Raw genomic sequence first — 18,887 nt, 5'->3', positions numbered from 1 at the left:
CAGTCATAATTAAGTGATGCAAAATAATCCTAATCTACATTCTATTTTGAAGTATTAAAAGGAAGCAAATTTGACCTAATAAACTGTTATGTATAAGTAGAAGTATAGTCGAAAATCATACCAACCAGGCAAAACCTATATTTGAGCAATATGAATTGATCGAAGTAATTCGTTACTGACCACTTCTGCTATCAACACGGTCATTTCGCAGGTCGTTACACCTTCATCTGGATTTGGGCTTTCAACAGTGACAACGACCTGTACAGCACATGCTTTGAAGTTGATATCGTGAGCAATCTCGAAGAACGAAATCAAAGGCTTATGGTAAGAGAAGATAGTAGCTATTTTCATGCCTGTAACTAATACAAGTTCTGAATTCCTATAGCAAAATGGATTCGATGATTTCACGGAGCCTTGCGGTGGAGGCACGTCTAACCCGGCGATACCTGGTAACTGTAATCAGCCTCAAGTGGCACCTACTACAACGCCTGGGGTTAAAGCAGATCAAAGGCCAGAGAAGCGACCGGATAACCGCGTGAATGTTTGGCGACCGAATTCAAGAGATACCAACCCCGTGCAATGCAATTGCGTTTGTTCCGGGTCGTTACCAATAAAGAGTGGAACTGGTGTGATTGCACTCCTTTTAATATCTGTCTTTAACCCAATCTTTTCTTTTAGATAATCGAAAAATTTGCAAACTGTAGGGTATAAAACTTGCCTGTACAGTGTAGGCCTACATATTGTTATGTTCATGCAAACGTATTGATTGATATTCATTGTGCATATATCTATACATGATTGATCTATGAAACTATAGATGAACGATAACGATAAATTGTTTGCGATCCATCGAAATTATTTAGAGTTCAACCTACGTAGGGTTGTACCTAAAACAAAACAAAAAATGTTGCATAACGATGTAGTCCCGGTTAGAGATATTTTTGGTGTTTATGACTGGGGTCGAAAGGCTTTTCTCGTCAAAGGAAACGTATTAACGCTATATTTTCTAGTTTCGATGTCAATCCCCTGTAACATCATAATTAAGGATCGGTAGCGTCCTGACAAGGGATTTGTTTTAAACATGATTGTTTTAAATGCAACCCTAACCTACACGCATCCATCTTTATTCTATGCAATATTCTCCTATTTAAGTCACTTTATCTATGCATAATACGTGACGTCACGTGGCAGCTGTACACATAGTTTATAGGCCTAAACAGCTAAACTACGTAAACACTAACATTTCAACAAATACGATGAATACACCTGACCTGAACGTAGTCGATTGTCATTGCACTGTATCTGGGTACTAACTGGATTTCTTTATTGTGTTCCGACTTCCCGGTGAGGAGACCAGTGATGAGCATCGGACGGACTCGAATAGGGTTCGGACCGGATTTTTCCACAATTTTGAGACAGTCGAATCGGATTCGGATTCTATTACGGATTTCGTTTCGGATATTTTCATATAGTTGTAACTCTGCTTCGGAATTTTTGGATAGTTCTGACCAGACGTGACTTTTAACTTCGCGTTAAAAGACAAAATCTTCCGCTTGATAACCAAACACGGACAGTGAACGCGTTCTGATAGGGCTGGTAGCAATGTTCCCTCTAATTTTCCAAGAGTCTGCGCAAACACGTCAACTCACTGCGCAGGCCCTCGGACAACAGTGCGCAACCACCCTCCAATAGGGTGATAAAAATAACTACTGGGGGGCTTCGCACCCCAGACCCCCCTGCGGCTCTAGGCTTCTTCCGGTACTTATCATATACATTGGGTGCCTATTTAGTAGTAGCGTCCTAAACGCGCAAAGCGCGAAAAAAATTGTAATTCATGATTGCATCGGCCAATATGATCGGGAATTGCATATATATATTGCTGTCAATTTTTATCCTCTCCCTGCTCACATAATCAGATTTACCGGTAGAGCTGATCCAGTGAGATGTGTTGGAATAGATAGGCCCTCTAAATAATAATAAAACATCTTCGGGCATACCCGTTGATATAATGACTTCGTTACATGATGCTATTTCGTGACCCCCCTGTCTGCTATGTCAAAAGATATTGAAATCGCCAAAACGTACTAAAGTAAAAGACGTTCACGATTTCAAATTGGTATTTCTTAACTGGAAAATAATGTTCCCTCGATATGGCATTTGTCATGTTGTGGGACTCGGATTGCCAGGACAGGATCATTCGGCGCCAGCCATTTAGACGCCCATGGACATGAACAATTACAGATATATTTGTATATATCGAAGTTTTCGGTCAGCACCGGGGCAGTCTTTTTCGCCAAAGGTTTTCTCGCTGCTGATCATTCTGGCGGACTTCTTGGATTCGCATGTTACATAGCCTTGGCGCGGTAATGGCCGACGCCCAACTGCCCATTTCTATAAATCATACCTAATTTTTGTTGGGAAAAGGTACCCAATAATCAGATATCTTAGAATAATAAAACGCGCGTAGCGCGAAAAAAATTCCTGAATAATTTCAAAAAATACACCATGATTTGTATTAATTCTCGAAATAATTTTGGACCCCCTTCGAGCTCGGCCCCTCCAATTGGGGGGTTTGGGGTGCGAAAGTTACGGTCCTGAGTAAATCTTACGCAATGTTGATGCCACGCGGAGAAGACTATCAGCATTCGTTAGTTTCTCGTAGATTTACTTCGAGCTAGCCCATTGGTATTTATAACTTTGTTAAACCATGTTATTTCGCCATTCCCAGAAAATAATGCGCTATTGAAATGATATCGCTCACGTGTACGAGGCCATACTAAAAAAATATCTTCCTTGAGGCGCAGGTGATTGTGAACTCTCATTTCGTCACGGAGCGCAATAGTTACCTTTGCGGGGCGCACTTGTACCTCTGTTTCAGACTTCAGTGATAACACTATTTGGCCCTGGCAATGTTCCATCTTAATTTTCACGAATCTGCGCGCCTGCGTGGTCCATTGGACAACAGTGCACAACAACTATAAAAAAAACATCATTTCTGTTTTTTGTGCGCAGCGTAGATTTTCTGTGCGCAGAGACCGTTTCAGCACTGCGCATTTGCGCACGTGCGCAGCTTAGAGGGAACATTGGCTGGTAGCACTCCAAAGTTGTTCTGTCAGGTCCAAGCAGATATAAATCACCTAAACCAGGGTGGCCAACACGTATTATTATTGTTGTTGTTCGAAATAAACCATTCTCCCGTGCCCAATATCACTCTTCCTCACTAGGTGATACGGCTTCAGCGATGGTAATATCATTCCATGGAGGAAGAATTTGCCGATATGAATGGGCATATTGCCTTGATGTGCAATGGCCCACCACTGCCAAGACCGAGACGCTTAGAAAACAACTTCTGGCTCCTCAGAAGACTGAGCTTCACGGGGAGATTGTTTTCCAGTTAGCTAGCACGATGTCTATCTAACCCCAATGTCGAGTATATATAGTCCAGGGTTGGCATATCGGCGGCAGTGGCCCGCGACCCGTATTAAGTTGGCGACCCCTGACCCTAACCGAAACCTAAACCTTTGTAAATATTGTACTCTGCGGAGATGTACAATTAGGATTCTACGGAAAAGTTATTAGATTTGGGTTTTTCGGATTCGCGGGGATTTTTGGTTGAAATTGTTCGGATTCGGACGGATAGTTCCTCAGATACTAGAGCAGTGGTTCCCAACGTGGGCGATATCGCCCCCCAGGGGGCGATTTGGTGGTCTAGGGGGCGAAAATGGCGAAGGGGGCGATATGGGGGGCAAGAATGGACAAAGGGGGAGACAGGGGGCGAAAATAGCGAAGAGGGCGATAGGGGGCGATGACGCGTCAAAACGGCTGACCATTTTATTTAGTCAACCCACGGAAATTTAGTTGCAAAAGTGTCAAATTCGACATCGAGCCGAAAAGTAGACCATTGTTTTTTAGTCAACCCGCCGGTGATTACAGTTTGTATGCCCATTTTTTAGTACACAAAATTTGGGGGGCGATGATCGGTGTTGAGCTTGAAAAGGGGGCGATGGGTCGAAAATGGTAGGGAACCACTGTACTAGAGCTTTCGGACATATTCGGATTATCAGAAATCAATATACGCTCATCACTGGTGGAGACCCAGTCGGCCGTCATATAATATACATCTTGAATCAGACATATACGTTGGGATTTTGTTGGTAATAAAGCTCAACAAAGCCCTGCTTTTTTATTGACGGCGTGCTCGAATCAAGTTGCATTTCTTCTTGTGTAGCCTTGGCTAACGTGTAGGCTATTATACGCCATCTTGGTTGACTGCGGTATCGATGAGCGTATTCTAGAACAGATATCTTCTGACTGGTGCTAAATCGTCTTCTACAATATTCAATGCTTCATGGCACTGTAGTGTGTGTATGGTTCTTTCTTACGGATAGGGACCACATACAGAGTTAACACACGCCAGTTTTGCGACTGTAACGTTACACATAAGCAGCATGCAATATATGGAACGGACGTTGAACGAAAGAGTATCATTGTCATGCTGTACAATGTACATCGAATTTTTTTTCAATACTTCTTCCAGGATTCTGTAGACTCGAGACCGTGCCCAGGCCACGCTGCAACGCCGTGCCCCGACGCTCAGTTCAGGTGTGACAAATCAGTTAAAAATACATCACCAAAGGAGTTCCACGGAGGAGAGATTGAGTACAAAATCGCGCGTATACCCCACTTCTGTGCCTTGTAGTACAGATCCGCACCTCTTCCCAACTACACCAATATCCCAGGCCTTCGTCATAACTATATCTTTTCCGCCAACGGATACAATGCAGCAAAGCGACCTCTGGCCCACAAGACACGCCAAAAACCCAGTTCCATGCAAGTCTTTCTTATAATATACTTTTCAGAAAACCACATACGCCGAGTCCCGCTCGGTCGTACTGAACATGATCAATGATTCGGTAAGAAACGATTCAACGCATACCCTTCAATCACATTGTTCCCGGAACAAAACCCCGGCAGTTTTGACGAGAATGAAGTTAATGAAGTGGAACAGCTAGGCAAGAATATAGAAAAAGTCATACAACCCCAAAACAGACGTTTCATTATGTGCCAGTGTTTTACGCTGTTGCTGTTATTACTATCATGCAAAGGCCAAGTGCTTTTGCCCTAGCAACGGTGCAAGTGGGGACAACAAAATCAATAAGTACTAGCAGTTTCTCTAAATATCAGCAACTTTCATGTAGCCTACAGAAAATATTACCATTCAAATGCAAGTCAGTACCCAGATAATTGCAACCTACTATATGATACATACATAGCAAGGGAACACCTTTAGAAATCCCCCATTGCAATTCGAAACGCAGGTAAAATTCATTTCAAGTCGACTGTAGAAAGACGATTAGACATTCGTTAAAATCAAATGCAGACATACAAAGTACCATGAAAGATGAAGACGTGCGAATATCAAAATCAAGATACAAAATATCTTTTGAACAAAAAGAATATATGATTTTGTAACGGGCTGGCAACAATAATACCACACATGACATCAGACAATATCCAAGAAATGAAATGTAGGTAAACATTAAATTAGCAAATTAGATTACATGAACACAACACTGGCACTGCAGTAACGAGCTCGATAACTCGCTCTCTATCAACAAGACAGTTACACCTAGCTCAGTATTCTATACAGCACGGCTCATAAATCGATCTCCAAAAGAATCTGTAGCATGCAAAAAATATCAGTAATGGGAACTAAATTCACAGTCCAACGCTACTTCAAATCCAGACAAAACCGTGGTTTCTCAGTTACAACACCACTCAAAACTTTTAGCACACAATCACAGACAGAATGGGCTAACCTATATGAACTTGTAGCAATCTTGGGGCCCATGACAGCTTAAACTCGGGAACCAATGAAGTAGTCTTTAGTATCGTTGTTAGAAGCATTTGAACGAGGTCTTGAGATTGCAAACCAGTCATGGAGAGTTAGCGATTTGAAGGGGCGACATGGTGTGTCGAATTAACACCAAATAAACACCAAAAGAATTACGTGTTTCAAAAATATCACATGGCAAGTCTGATAAACACGATAGATTTTCGGTTGATGATGACCATAACGAAACAGTAAACTAAGTTTTTCTGTCCAATTCCTTTGTTGCGATCAAGTTGTTGGTAACGCTTGAGAAATCGTGCAGATTCGGAGGGGCGTAGTAATAGTCTCCACGGGGTGCAGAAACGTACCTAAAAAGAGATGATGGATTCAAACGGGATATTCAGTATCTTCGCACAATGTAAAAACGTACATCGTAATTCTTGAGAGTGTTACATAGAAGTCGAAGTAAAAACACTACCTTACAAAATCGAAAGTATAAAAATCACGTTCTTTTGCCTAATAATGTTAACTAGAAAAAAAAGTAGTGGCTTTCGTGTTACTTCCACTTTTAGCACAACACTCAACCTTTTCACTGGTAACCTACAACGTAAGAAAGTAAGTTTTCGGCAAATACGTTACATTTTTACACACCCCCACAGTCCCACACACATACTAAATGATACAAACAAAATTGCTGGCATCGAAATATAGACTGTCAAAACAGAGAGTGTCATAACAGTGAGGCTGGTGTCAAAATAGAGAGTGCCAAAAGAGTGAGGCATACAAAACCCAACCCTAACACAAGATAACCTGACCTCTAACCCTAACGGGATATAACCCTACCTTATGCCTAACCTACACGCAACCTGTTTACTAGCAACCAAGCAAACTATTATTATTAGCTACTCGCTATTTCAAATTTCTTATCGCATTGAGACAACTTGCTATATTGAATGCCACGGTGTTACGACACTCACTACTCGTTATTGACTGTCTCACTATATTGCTACTTTCTATCACTGCTCAAAATTCTAATGCCTCATTTAATGCTATTATGCAGAGGTGGTCACGTAGAAGTAGAACCATCCCTTTTTACTCAAGTACAAGTTGCAACTTCCTACTAAGTAGAAAAGGAAGTAGAAATGTGGAGTAGAAGTAGTGTAAGTTATATCCACTTGAGTAGAAGTTCAGCTACGTCGTAATAGAACCAAGTTTGCTCTAGGGGCGCGGATACCTGAACAGGCTGACACAATTGTGCCAGAACATCGGATGAGGCAGTTTGCCGATCAGGCTCCAGCTCTTGGTGTCCGGGTCGTACATTTCTGCGGCGTCCGACAGGCCGAAACGTTCATCGTAACCGCCGGAAACGATTATCTTTCCCTGGTATTGAGTGACGCTGCCGCCCAGGTGCAGTTGCAGCATGGGCGGGACGTGGTCCAGCCACGATTCCCTGTGTAATGGAAAAGATCTGTATTGCATCGCCTACATTATTGCACTGCCGGGGGATGTGAAAGCGTAAACACACAGATCACGGAATCCAAGTTTTCACAAATTCACTAATTCAAATCTAATTTGGAAAAAAACTGTAGCTATAATTGTAATTCTAGCTAATTTGAAAAAACTGTATAACTATAATTCTAACTCTTACTTAATTCATAAAAGCGGAAAATTTTCTAGTCGTCTAAGCCTGGCCTAAATCTAAAAACACAACTACTTGAGTAGCACAAATGAGATGCAATTTAATACTGACCACATTTGCATAGGAATACGGAAAGAGCTAATCTCACCCATACCTAAGAGGATCGTACGCTATCACTCGCGTGGTGTCTTCGTGTATGAAGTAGAGAATTCCGCAAACTGAAGATATCGACGGGACAAAAGAGGATTGACAAAACGAAGGCAGCAGGCAGTCCAAAACGGTCCACTCATCTGCAACGAACGGCATGTTGAATACGATTATTATAATCCGTCGTGTCAATTAGACAAGTGAAAATAACTCACAATCAGCTTATAATAAAATCCCTTGCTGCATATATATATACAACATATATTCGTCAGGAATGAAGAGCAAATATTATAAAGCAAATACTAAATAACATCTAGAACAGGGGTTCTCAAAGGGTGGGCCACAGAGCATTTTGAGGTGGGCCACAGAGCTATTTTGAAAATTTCAGAATTAATGTAAGTTTAGTTATATTTCTTATGTTATTCGCTAAAAATATATTCGTATTATCTAATTATACGTAGGCTACATAGCTACAAAGCTTTCCATCCGACCCTGATTAGACGTAGTGGCACGTATGAAGTCAGCATGTACAAATCGAAAACGTTATGGAGAAACGGTGGCTTTTTCTACTGGCTATGACAACCCACGGCTAACAGCAACTAAAATAATTTCAAGCGTATAATAACTGGAAGCTAATGCTGAAGTAACCAAGTATTCCGGCATCGTCATATGCCGTATGCCGTTGAAAGGGGTATGCAATGAACTCGCAATGGAGTGGAATTGATGAACAGATTTACTGTACTTCGGCAGGCCATATTATTGTGAGCTAAAAACAACCATAATTGCAAATTATTAGCAACTTCTGGCGGATGTATACTGCACCACCTCAACGAATCTTAATAGATTGAGGATTTATCGGAGCGCATTAATCTTTGAAGTCGGTTTAAAATGTCCGGCCTGGAAACCATTGTACACAATGAAAAAGTCACAGGAATGGATTGTATCATTGGATTGAATATTCTGACATCGCAACTTCAGTTGTTTTGGTACAAGACATACAAGCATTACAAAGTAGGCTACATCATGCCTATTGAAAAATCTTTCTTCACTTCTCTGTAGTACCCCATCCACCAACGAATTGTTCGATGCTGGTCCAGAATGACTATAATATTCCCCACAATACGACAATAGTATCACTGAAGTCCCAATCACACAGTGTGGGGATCTGATCATTGTGTCTCGCGACGCGAATGGAGCAGCGGACGAAAATAATCTACTTAGGAGTTTTAGCTTATGATCTACCAGGGCCGTAACTACCGCACCCACACCCCCAATTGGGGAACTCGAAGGGGCCCAAGATTATGTCGTTTGTCGGAGGATATTTATTCAGCTTGAAATTTTTTCGCGCCTTGCGCGATTTCATATCCCGGGGATTGGGATTTAAATATCATCAGTTACAGAGAAATGCGCATATTTTAGAGAAATGGGCATATCGGCGCTGTCCATGACCACGCATTAAACAGAATTATGACTATAAGATATCAGGTGGGCCACAGCACATTTTTAAACCGGAAAATGGGCCACGGCCAAGAAAGGGCAGAGAACCCCTGATCTAGAATATCTAGATCAAATTCCTTGTTGACGTGTAGAAAAGCGAATCTCTATATATTCAAAATCATTTTGCATTCATCATAACAGCTATAAAATATTTACTATATGCCATAGATTAAAATCCCTTGGTGGGGTGTCGGGTGGCTATATCGAAATTTCCATATAATTTCAATATTACAAAATACATACGATCCGCTACCCAATTTGCAATCAGCCAGTTTCAACTTAACGCTGAGCATTGTAGGCTACTCAAGTTACCACACATTATGGATTAGGATTAAGATGACCGTGCCTTCTTGAATGCCTTCTCTTTCCAAAGGATAGATCTGGCGTTTCAACACACTACAATACTGTGACACCGTGAATAAAATAAGGTGCTAGGCTTGGCAAAACATGAAATCAAGCTTGGTCTACAATTGCACAAAGATACATCAGAAATTAGGAAAAAGGTGGCGCTTGGCCATCGGCATACTGAAACTTGACCACAGCGACAACGCCCATGTTTACGCAGTCCACGCCACCAGTCTCATCCAGTCTGGTAGTGTGCGCCAGCATAATCTCTCACCTAATTTTGGGCAGTACACTTGAAAAGATAACGCGTTGTTCAAGACGGCTGATCCTATACAGAACACTTTATCGCGGCAGGCAGACAGAGAGCAATCATTCACGGCGTAAGGCATTGTGGCGAGCGCCGTCCAAACTCCTGTTTCCAGATCGTACTTTTCACAGCCTTCGGCACTAACCTGGAACGAAGTATTTCAAGATGACGTATAGAAGTGAATTGAAATTCATCCATAAATGCTCGGATAATATAATTGACTGATTGTCGCTGCGCTCTAATTGAAGCCACAATATTTGCTTGTAAATTGACGGTACTTCGCAATAGAGATTGTGATAACTTACCACGTATAAAGAATTTTTCATAGAGACGGACGCATGATACTCTCTGGCTTGGAGCATGGGAGGCATCTCTACCCATTCGTTCAATTTCGATCTGTATCGCCAGGACGAATTAGATATTCTGATACCGTCGGAGCCGCCTGTGGAAGAATACAGTATTTTTTTTCAACAAATGGCCATCATCCGAAGTCCATCCACATTTTGGATAGCAATTATCGTGGTACCATGATAGTCTTAGAATCATACCACTCTGTGCCAATAGCAAAATGGATGCAACCAAGTCATGTTTTGGGAAAAATCAAGTATATCGTCCATACGCAAACTTCTACTGAGGTTTCAAGAATATCAGGAACGCTCAGAGTATCAAACTACTGGCAGTGAATCAATTGAGCGAAAAAATACATATTTGAAATATGCGAGTGTATTTCGAAAATATATCGATTCCAAGTAAAATTAAATTCTAAAACCTTCTAAAAATTCCTTCTCGTAGTAGCATAACACAGAAGCCATCACATGACACACATTCCACACCGTGCATGACATGAACAACAGCTGCTTGACGACAGCAATTACCTACTTGACTTTGAAACAACACATCACACGACATCTATACCAATTATAGGGTTTCTCATGTCAGCACAATTGAATTAGAACATCACAATAAAACAAGTAGCGATACATGGTGTTGGTCTAGCTCAGTGGTTCTTAACCTTTTTTCCTCCAGCGCCCCCTTTCAAAAATTATCGTGCTCCAGCGCCCCCCAACCGCATATTGTAAGGAATGTAATAAAGACAATGAGTAACAGGGAGGGCCATAACAGCACTTCGTCATCCCCCCTAAAAATGATTGCCTTGCGCACCCATAGCGTGATAAACCAAACTTCCGAGGGCTTCGCCCCCAAGAACCCCGTAGCATGATTTCGATGGTCAGCAAAGTTTGTGTGGCATGGTCGCCCTAGGTAACAAAATTTTCTATAATGCACGAATGAATAGGTGGTAATTACATATATAAGTCGCTATAAACTTTTTATCCTCTCAGCCCACGTAATCAGAGTTACCAATAGCGCTGATTGAGCTGTTGTATGGGAAGAGGGAGGGCACGTAATTAATAATTAAACATATTCGGGCGTGCCCGTAGGTACAATTAATTCGTTACCAGGGCCGTAACAGCACTTCGTCAGCCCCCCCAAAAACGTTGGTCTTAGCCCCCCCCCCATCGGGTGATAAACTAAACTTCCGGGGGGCTTCGCCCCCAGACCCCCTTTCGGCTATCCACTATTTGCTGATACTAGTCATCTACATTGGGTGTCCATTTACTGAGCCAGGTATTCCCGCCTAGACGCGCGAAGCGCGAAAAATTTCAATAAATAATGATTGAATTGGTAAATATGATCGGGAATTGCATGTATATTGATATCAAATTTTATCCTCTCTCTGCTCACGTAAACAAATTTACCGGTAGAGCTGAGTGATGTGTGATTGAAAAGGTAGGACCCCTCAATAATAATTATACATCTTCGGGCGTATACCCGTTGGCAGGAACGAAACGGCACTTCGTCAGGCCCCCCGAAAAAACTTGGGTTTTGGGCTTCCATAGGGTGATAAACCGACCGCCCCCATCACGTTGTTCGTTTTGCCACGAAATCAGCTGTGCTGTTTAGCGAGCCAGTGCGAAGTGCGAAAACTTTCGATATTTCATGATAAAATCGGTCAGTAAGATCGAGAATTGCATATATATTGCTATTAATTTCTTGTCCACTCTGCTCACGTTACCAGATTTACCGGTAGAGCTGATTGAGGTGCAATGTTCCGTCTAAGCTGCTCACGTGCGCAGTGCTGACATGGTATCTGTGCACAGAAAATCTACGTTGCGCACAACTAATCCGAAGTTTTGACCCTTTTTTAGTCGTCACGCACTGTTGTCCAAGTGTCTGCGCAGTGAGTTTATTGAGTGTGCGCAGACTCATCAAAACGTGGAGCGAACAATGTGAGGTGTTTTGGAAACTGTAGGGCCCGTAACTAATAATTAAACATATTCGGGCGGGCGAACCCGTTGGTGTGACTTCTTTGCATATGATGTTATTTCGTGACCTCCTGTCTGCTATATCAAAAAATATAGAATCGCCCAACGGGATATCGCCCAACAAGAATATCTAGTTTTAGATATCCCTGTCGCCCTATCGTACTAAACTAAAAGACGAACACGATTTCAAATTGGTATTTCTTCACTGGCATATAATTTTTCCCTGCAGGATGGAATTCGTCTTCTGGGGTTCAGATTGCCAACACAGGAATATTCGGTGCCAGTCATTTAGGCGCCCTTGGACAATTAAACCTATATGTCTTTTGTAGGCTTATATAACGAAGTTTTCGGTGCTCATTTTCTCTGAATACTCATTAAGGATATGTCCTACCACCACATCATCTACTGCGAATGCCATTTTTCTCCAGCGCCCCCCATACCGCCCCCCTGAGCCCAGCGCCCCCCATATCGCCCCCTGAGCATTTCCGCCCCCTTTCAAAATCGCCAGCGCCCCCTGGGGGGCGCTGGAGGCAAGGTTAAGAACCACTGGTCTAGCTTGAAGAGAGTTAAGCCAATATCTGGTTGAAACCGACAAAATCACTTTTGCCATGTTGCCTGGGCAGTTTAGATAAAAGTGTCATGCAGGACAGTCCCACAACACCAAGTCAGAGAGAAGCTACGGTATGCTAATGCTGATCAAAGCCCCTGAAATCCAGACCGGAAAATTGAGAGCGTACAAAACATCAATATCAAAATTCAACTACCTCACGCCAGATTTACACGAGGTGGTCAGCATTGCTACTGAAGAAGGCCATAACTTTCTACTTATGTACAAGTCAAAGTAGCTATTTCCAAGACATGCCAGAATTACTTGGAGTACCTTAGTAGAAAATAAATGGTTTAAAAAGTACTCAAGCAGTTGTAAAATAAGTGTCACATATTGTTAGCAGTGACTGGGAGGTGGGCTACTTCAGGAACTACTATCTAGTTTATAAGACCAGAGTATAAAAAGTAGTTAGGTAGGAGTGGAATTAGTCTGAAAAAATAACCACTCGAGGCAAAACCGACTCAAGTACTCCAGAAAAGTAGAAGTACTTCTATACTGACAATGAACAGTTCTTGAGGAGATATACATTTCAAGTAAGAAATATCATAATGGACAAAAAAGAAACCCTTTTACTAGGTTGCAACAAAACATGCCATGAAAATACGATGGTGCAGGAGTTGTTGAATGTCAATCAGGCAAAGCAATAGTTCATCATCTAAATCAGGGTCGACAGTGGGCCTGGTCTTAAACTAGAGCCTTGATTCTCAAAGCTCGCTGGCATCAATTCCTACATGATGAAGCGTTGAGACTAGGCAAACCTTCAACGCACCTGTGACAAAGATATCATTGTCCATGACAACCGCCGAAAACCCGCGTCTCATCCCTTGTGGCGACGTTGCCAAGCCGCGACAGTGGCTGTTGAACGGATTGATGCACCCGACTGTCGTTATTTCATCACAATTGTTATCGCATCCGCCCAAAGTGACCAGCACTTCGGCAAGACCTACAGCGACGAGGCAACTTGTTACTATAAATGCCGGAATCCTTGAATCACAATTATTTTAGACATCAATAAATAATATCAAGGAGTAATAAATCACAGTATCATGATAGCTTGTACAAGATCCAAGATGTGCTAATTCTACTTGCGTTGGCTTCATTTAGTTAGATCAAATGGTCTGGTTACTCTTGACACTCTATTTTTCAAACATCTATTTTAGTCAATTGAATACAGATGCTCCAGGTAACCTAGGTTATGTATAATATGGGAGACAGCTATAAGCTACAGCCAATTTAGAAGATTGTAAAAGCTTCGAGAGCCATCATATATATCACAGCACACTGTATCAGCAGATCTTGTTGCAATAGTTTTCGCCCTTATGTTATTTTACTGTTTTTGAAACAACTTTTGAAACTTGTCTTGAAAAAATGATGTGGCTAATGGCTATCACTGGTCAAATCAACTGAGAACCTATTCATTCTATTGAGGAGAAATTATTCACAGTCATCGTCACAAGGTGTAGCCGTCGTTCTCAAAACTGATGAGCGATGCTAGGTACAAACCCAGCTGCTTACCGTATGACTGGGTCGCTATTTTTGGTCATAAACTTGGTTTTTACGTGTGACAACAGATTCGCATGAATAGTTACAGGCCTATTACATCTAGGCCTAAATCACGGAGCTACTGACTTGTCATCATGATATGCCTTCCCCTTCAGATCTAACGACGGGTATGTCTTATGTGAGGTGTTCAAAGACAGCATCATTCCTAGAACCGAAACCAATGCCAGCTCTACGTCTATGCAAGCCTAAGCACTGTAAGCAGACGCAACTTTAATATTACTTCATAATAGATGCCATTCAATTCTTGCAAATATAAACACATCATATTGTTGTGAATGCTATGAATAAAAGGATATTTTAAGTGACCAGTATTAATTAATTAGGAGTTGAGGAATCATTATAAATCCAGTAAATTGTTTGCATCAACTGAGCCGACCATCAACACATCCATAGAGCAATAATTGCATTTCTGAAATATGATATCGCAATCTCAACGAATCATGATGAGGAAATTAGCTACACGATTCAGGCATGAGTTCACAATTCTACATCGATTACGAAAATAGCACTAATCATCGAAACTAGGACTGCTGCATCATGAATACATGTCGGATTTTGACATGATTGTGGAAAAATATTAACGCGAACATTACCCGTGGATGGGCGCGGCTGAATTCGAATCGAAGGCTTCTGATGACGATCCAGAGTTGAGTTTGTGAACGACTTTGACTCCTTGATAAAATCCGTGCAGAGTCGCGAATTCCTTACCAGCGTGTTGGTTTCGATTTTTGTCAACATGTAGATTCTTCGTATGAATGGAAACCTGATTACCGTCATCAACCTGGCGGGTTCAAGGATGAGATTTGAAAAAAATAGGGCAGCACAGCAAACGATACATTGAATAAAACGAATTGAGCATTACCACTCTTGAATTATGCAGAGAACAGGAAATTATATATAAAGGAACAAACAGTGGCAGCATAGGTATGGCTGTTGTAGTATATACAAAATTACATTGTGTCTGATAAAGCTTGATATAATAAAACCTAGGGGTGTACGACCCTTTTGAAAAAAAAAGCCAGATATAGCAGGTTGCACACCAATGCTTTCAGTGGTAGCTTCGACTGCTTGATCAGCGGGAATAGTGGAACATCATTATGTCTGTATGTAACTTGGAATTGATATTAGCACAGAGTATGGACTCGAGAGGCATAAAGTATCGATATCGTTGTCTGGTTGTGACATCTGCGTCACTGCGTGGATTAATCATACTTGGTTCACATGTAGGACATACATCAACTGCACCAGAAGATTGATTTTGGCATCCAACTCAGAAAATGAGGACAAATTTCAGAACGATGTGACATCATATTCTAATGTTAGCGTCGAATGGTTTCGAATCACGTTAAAATCAAGTCCTTGGTAGAAGCGTTGGCTATATGAAAAAATGGTGCTAATCCAACGTCCAAACAACAGGTGCAACAAAAATCTTGCAATTAAGATCTCATAACGTGTTAATCAAAATTTGGGTGTATTATACTCATATACTTCACTTGCTACAGGTATGAATTTCCCATTTCCGTGTTGCAAAGTCATATCGACATACAAAAAATATCTCACTTGGTGTTAAAAACGATACATTCCTTCAATTCATTCACAAATACATACCTATCGAAATACCTAATCCTATCTGACAAATCACTCTTTATCCAAAAGAGACAAATTTCATACGCGTGCTCTTCTTTGTCAATATTCAGCAATCTGTGAGACACAATCTGTGAAACATACCGGAATATTAAGAATCATAATAAGCAACTCAAGTTACAATACTAACCTGAAGAACTTTGTCGAATTCAAGGTTTGTAAAATCCTTGGAATATGTGACTTCGACAATGTGCTGAAGAGTGTAATTAAAAGACGCTTCTTCCAACGCGTAGCAGGATAGCTCTTTGGCAAACCGTTCGATATTGAGACTGTTGCTTGGGTGCAAATTCATAGACAAATATTCGCTGCAAGCGTCCTTGACAGTCGGAAACTGAACGAAACACAGAACAACATAATTATCTCAATAGCATACCGGGACTATATTAATTGATTAGATGGTAAAAATAAGCACGTCACTATTCAAGCAGACACTTCAAATGGGCATTATGCATCTTGCTGGCAGATGTTGTTTAGCCTACAAGATTTTGAAGACATTTCAAAATAATTTTTAACGTTTTTCTATCTTCCAGGTTTTCAGATTATTATAATTAACGAGTACAGCCATTCACAAATCCTGCCTATTTTTCTTGTTAAGGGACATTGGAAAACGTTAGCCTTATTTACAAATCCTGCTGTAATGTTCGAGGTAATGCCAGGTGTTTTTGCAAAATGGTGTGTCATAATTAAATAACCTTGCACTCAAAATAGTCTTCTACGAAACTTGAAGTCGGTTGGAGGTTAGTCACTTGACCAAATACGGTAATGAATTATGTGTCTATTTTACGAGCTATGTCCAAGTAAGTCAAGTCTGAGCCATTCGTGATGATAACATACTAGAACCAGGTGTCGTTACCAGCGTTAAGCATGCCACAATGTCTTTTTAAGTACTTGTCTCAAGTTACACGTATTCAATAATGGCGACTCAAAACACCATCCTGTAACGGCCAACTGAAAATATCGTCTCGAAACGTACGGAAGAATCATGACGGAATTTCCGAAGAATGAAAGTCACTAATCACGTTGAAATTAGATAATTATAGGCTCGACAAGTGCGTGTATTCCCAGAGTGTGAGAATCGTTTCAGAATTGATCAGTTAATCGCATAACATTGGCATTGGTTCAAAAAATAGAGAAATCAATTGCTTGGTTTCATATTGTTCAGTTGTATCAAAACAACTATTAGTCAACTACAGTGACACATGATAACATAACACCCTACCTATGATGAAAGAAAAATACTGAATATTCCGAGTCATACATAGTCAACACTACCATAAAATATATGATCACTCTATGGTTTGAAATAACAATTACAAAATGATTTCACGGTAAAAAAAAAGATTTTCAAGGTTAGGATGATGTGCAATCAAATGATCCAGATGCTGATAAGCATCAAACCTGCAAGCATACCATTAAAAGATAAAGTCGGACACTGGTCACCAAGGAAGTGCCGTCCTGACACTTACACTTTGATAGTTCCGATTACAGTTATACTTCAGAACCAGTGCTTCGCAAATTTGGCATTTATAATTTCGAAGTGAGTAATGAGCAGTTTAGGGATTAATTTCCATTATTATCACGGCTGAAATTCTCACAACGAACATACAGTAATGATCTATCATGGACAATTATACAAATTACAAAGTATGTGTCAAACCAACACCCTGTTTCCTACTTTTACCTAGCTAGCACTTGACTACTCGGATTTACCTGTACCAATTCTACATGACCAGCATCAACGTGTACTTTGACAAACTTCGGCTATTAATTGACATTCATACCAGTGACGGCAGTGACACATATGTGTGCGATAAAAACCTATTACCAAATACACAGTGTTTGAAAATCAAAACCACAGGAGGAGCTTTGCTAATGATATAGCGTCACCGCATCAAGAAACTCAACATATTGCTATTTTACATGATTCGAAAATGTAGGGCACAACATGTAGTCATGCACTCACCTGAAATAAATCAGCAGCCTTCATAAGTCTCTCTACATTACCGGTTTTGATTTCTATTTGACCGGTGTAGCAAAACTCGATAAGGAGACGCATTATGCTTGCATCGACGTCGAAGATTGTGACCTGATCCGAGAAGCTTTCTTTCATCATCCCACCGAACATACTCCTGAATGTGGATTGCGATACTTGAACAAGGATTGAAACAACTCGGTTGGAATTTTAGTGAGCTGCAACGAATGTCATTAAGCGTAAACCGCGTTGAACACTTTGTAGTTTCAGCACAGCTCAAACAGAGCTAAAGAATCCACGTTCTAATATTACTCTCAGATGTCTTTGTGCCCCCTTGGAATGTATCGTAACTCCGAATTTAATATGATAGGCTACATTCCAGCTTTTATTAGATCGCAACCCTATGCCAACATAACGAAATTTTGCAAAGATGGTGCTATAATTGATGGAGTTCAAGTCTTGCCTACAAGTTTTTAAAAATAAGAACATCAAACACTGCATGCTTTGAGCTTTTTTGTAACTTGTTTGCCATTATTACACTCTAGCACGTCTGGTTCGTGATACATAACTTGAAGATTGCTTTCATCTCACCAGCCACAGCAAGAATACATATATATTATTACTTGAGGGATTTTTAGGTGCTTCTTATCAAGAGATGTGCCTAACACCAAGGCAGGAGGCACCAAAACAAATCTTCGGAATGTTACATTGTAGACTGGTAGTCCAAATAAAATAAATACATTGGCAGATAATGGGTCTCAAAATAGATGAAATGCAAAAAAAAATCGCATACCTGAAATAATCACTTGCAGAAGCCAGCACTGCTCGGTGACACGAAAACCTTTGCAGCCCCACACACACCGTCATATCGAAAAACTTCCTTGCCAGACGCAATTCATTCAGCCCGACCAAAATTCGATTTCCAAAAGAGGAATCGTGGAAAGTGTATCCATAGTCGGCGTCCACAAGGTCCAACTCTTCATAATCCATTTGTTACGTCACACAATCC

The 18,887-nt window shown here is 41.0% G+C and overlaps 2 protein-coding genes across 4 annotated transcripts in view; one reads left to right on the top strand and one right to left on the bottom strand.

Moving 5' to 3' along the window:
* The window catches only part of LOC145437257 (single-strand DNA endonuclease ASTE1-like), a 533,921-nt gene that overhangs the window by 277,023 nt on the left and 238,011 nt on the right, over positions 1 to 18,887 (top strand). The gene's annotated exons all lie outside the window — the stretch shown is intronic.
* LOC145437256 (kelch-like protein 21) lies at positions 4,825 to 18,873 on the bottom strand. The gene is made up of 11 exons (XM_080314449.1): positions 18,672 to 18,873; positions 17,870 to 18,035; positions 16,037 to 16,237; positions 15,871 to 15,977; positions 14,856 to 15,043; positions 13,469 to 13,642; positions 10,074 to 10,210; positions 9,736 to 9,913; positions 7,627 to 7,762; positions 7,068 to 7,283; positions 4,825 to 6,201 (listed from the first exon to the last, which is right to left on the bottom strand). Exons 1-11 carry the CDS (start codon positions 18,866 to 18,868, stop codon positions 6,090 to 6,092), a joined length of 1,812 nt encoding a protein of 603 aa, XP_080170575.1. The 5' UTR covers positions 18,869 to 18,873; the 3' UTR covers positions 4,825 to 6,089.

This window comes from Botryllus schlosseri, chromosome 4 (genome assembly GCF_051294905.1).
Source record: "Botryllus schlosseri isolate E-star chromosome 4, Bs_hap1, whole genome shotgun sequence".
Classification (NCBI taxonomy): Eukaryota; Metazoa; Chordata; class Ascidiacea; order Stolidobranchia; family Styelidae; genus Botryllus; species Botryllus schlosseri.
Note: the sequence above shows the minus strand (reverse complement) of the source record. Positions and strands in the feature narration are given on the sequence as shown.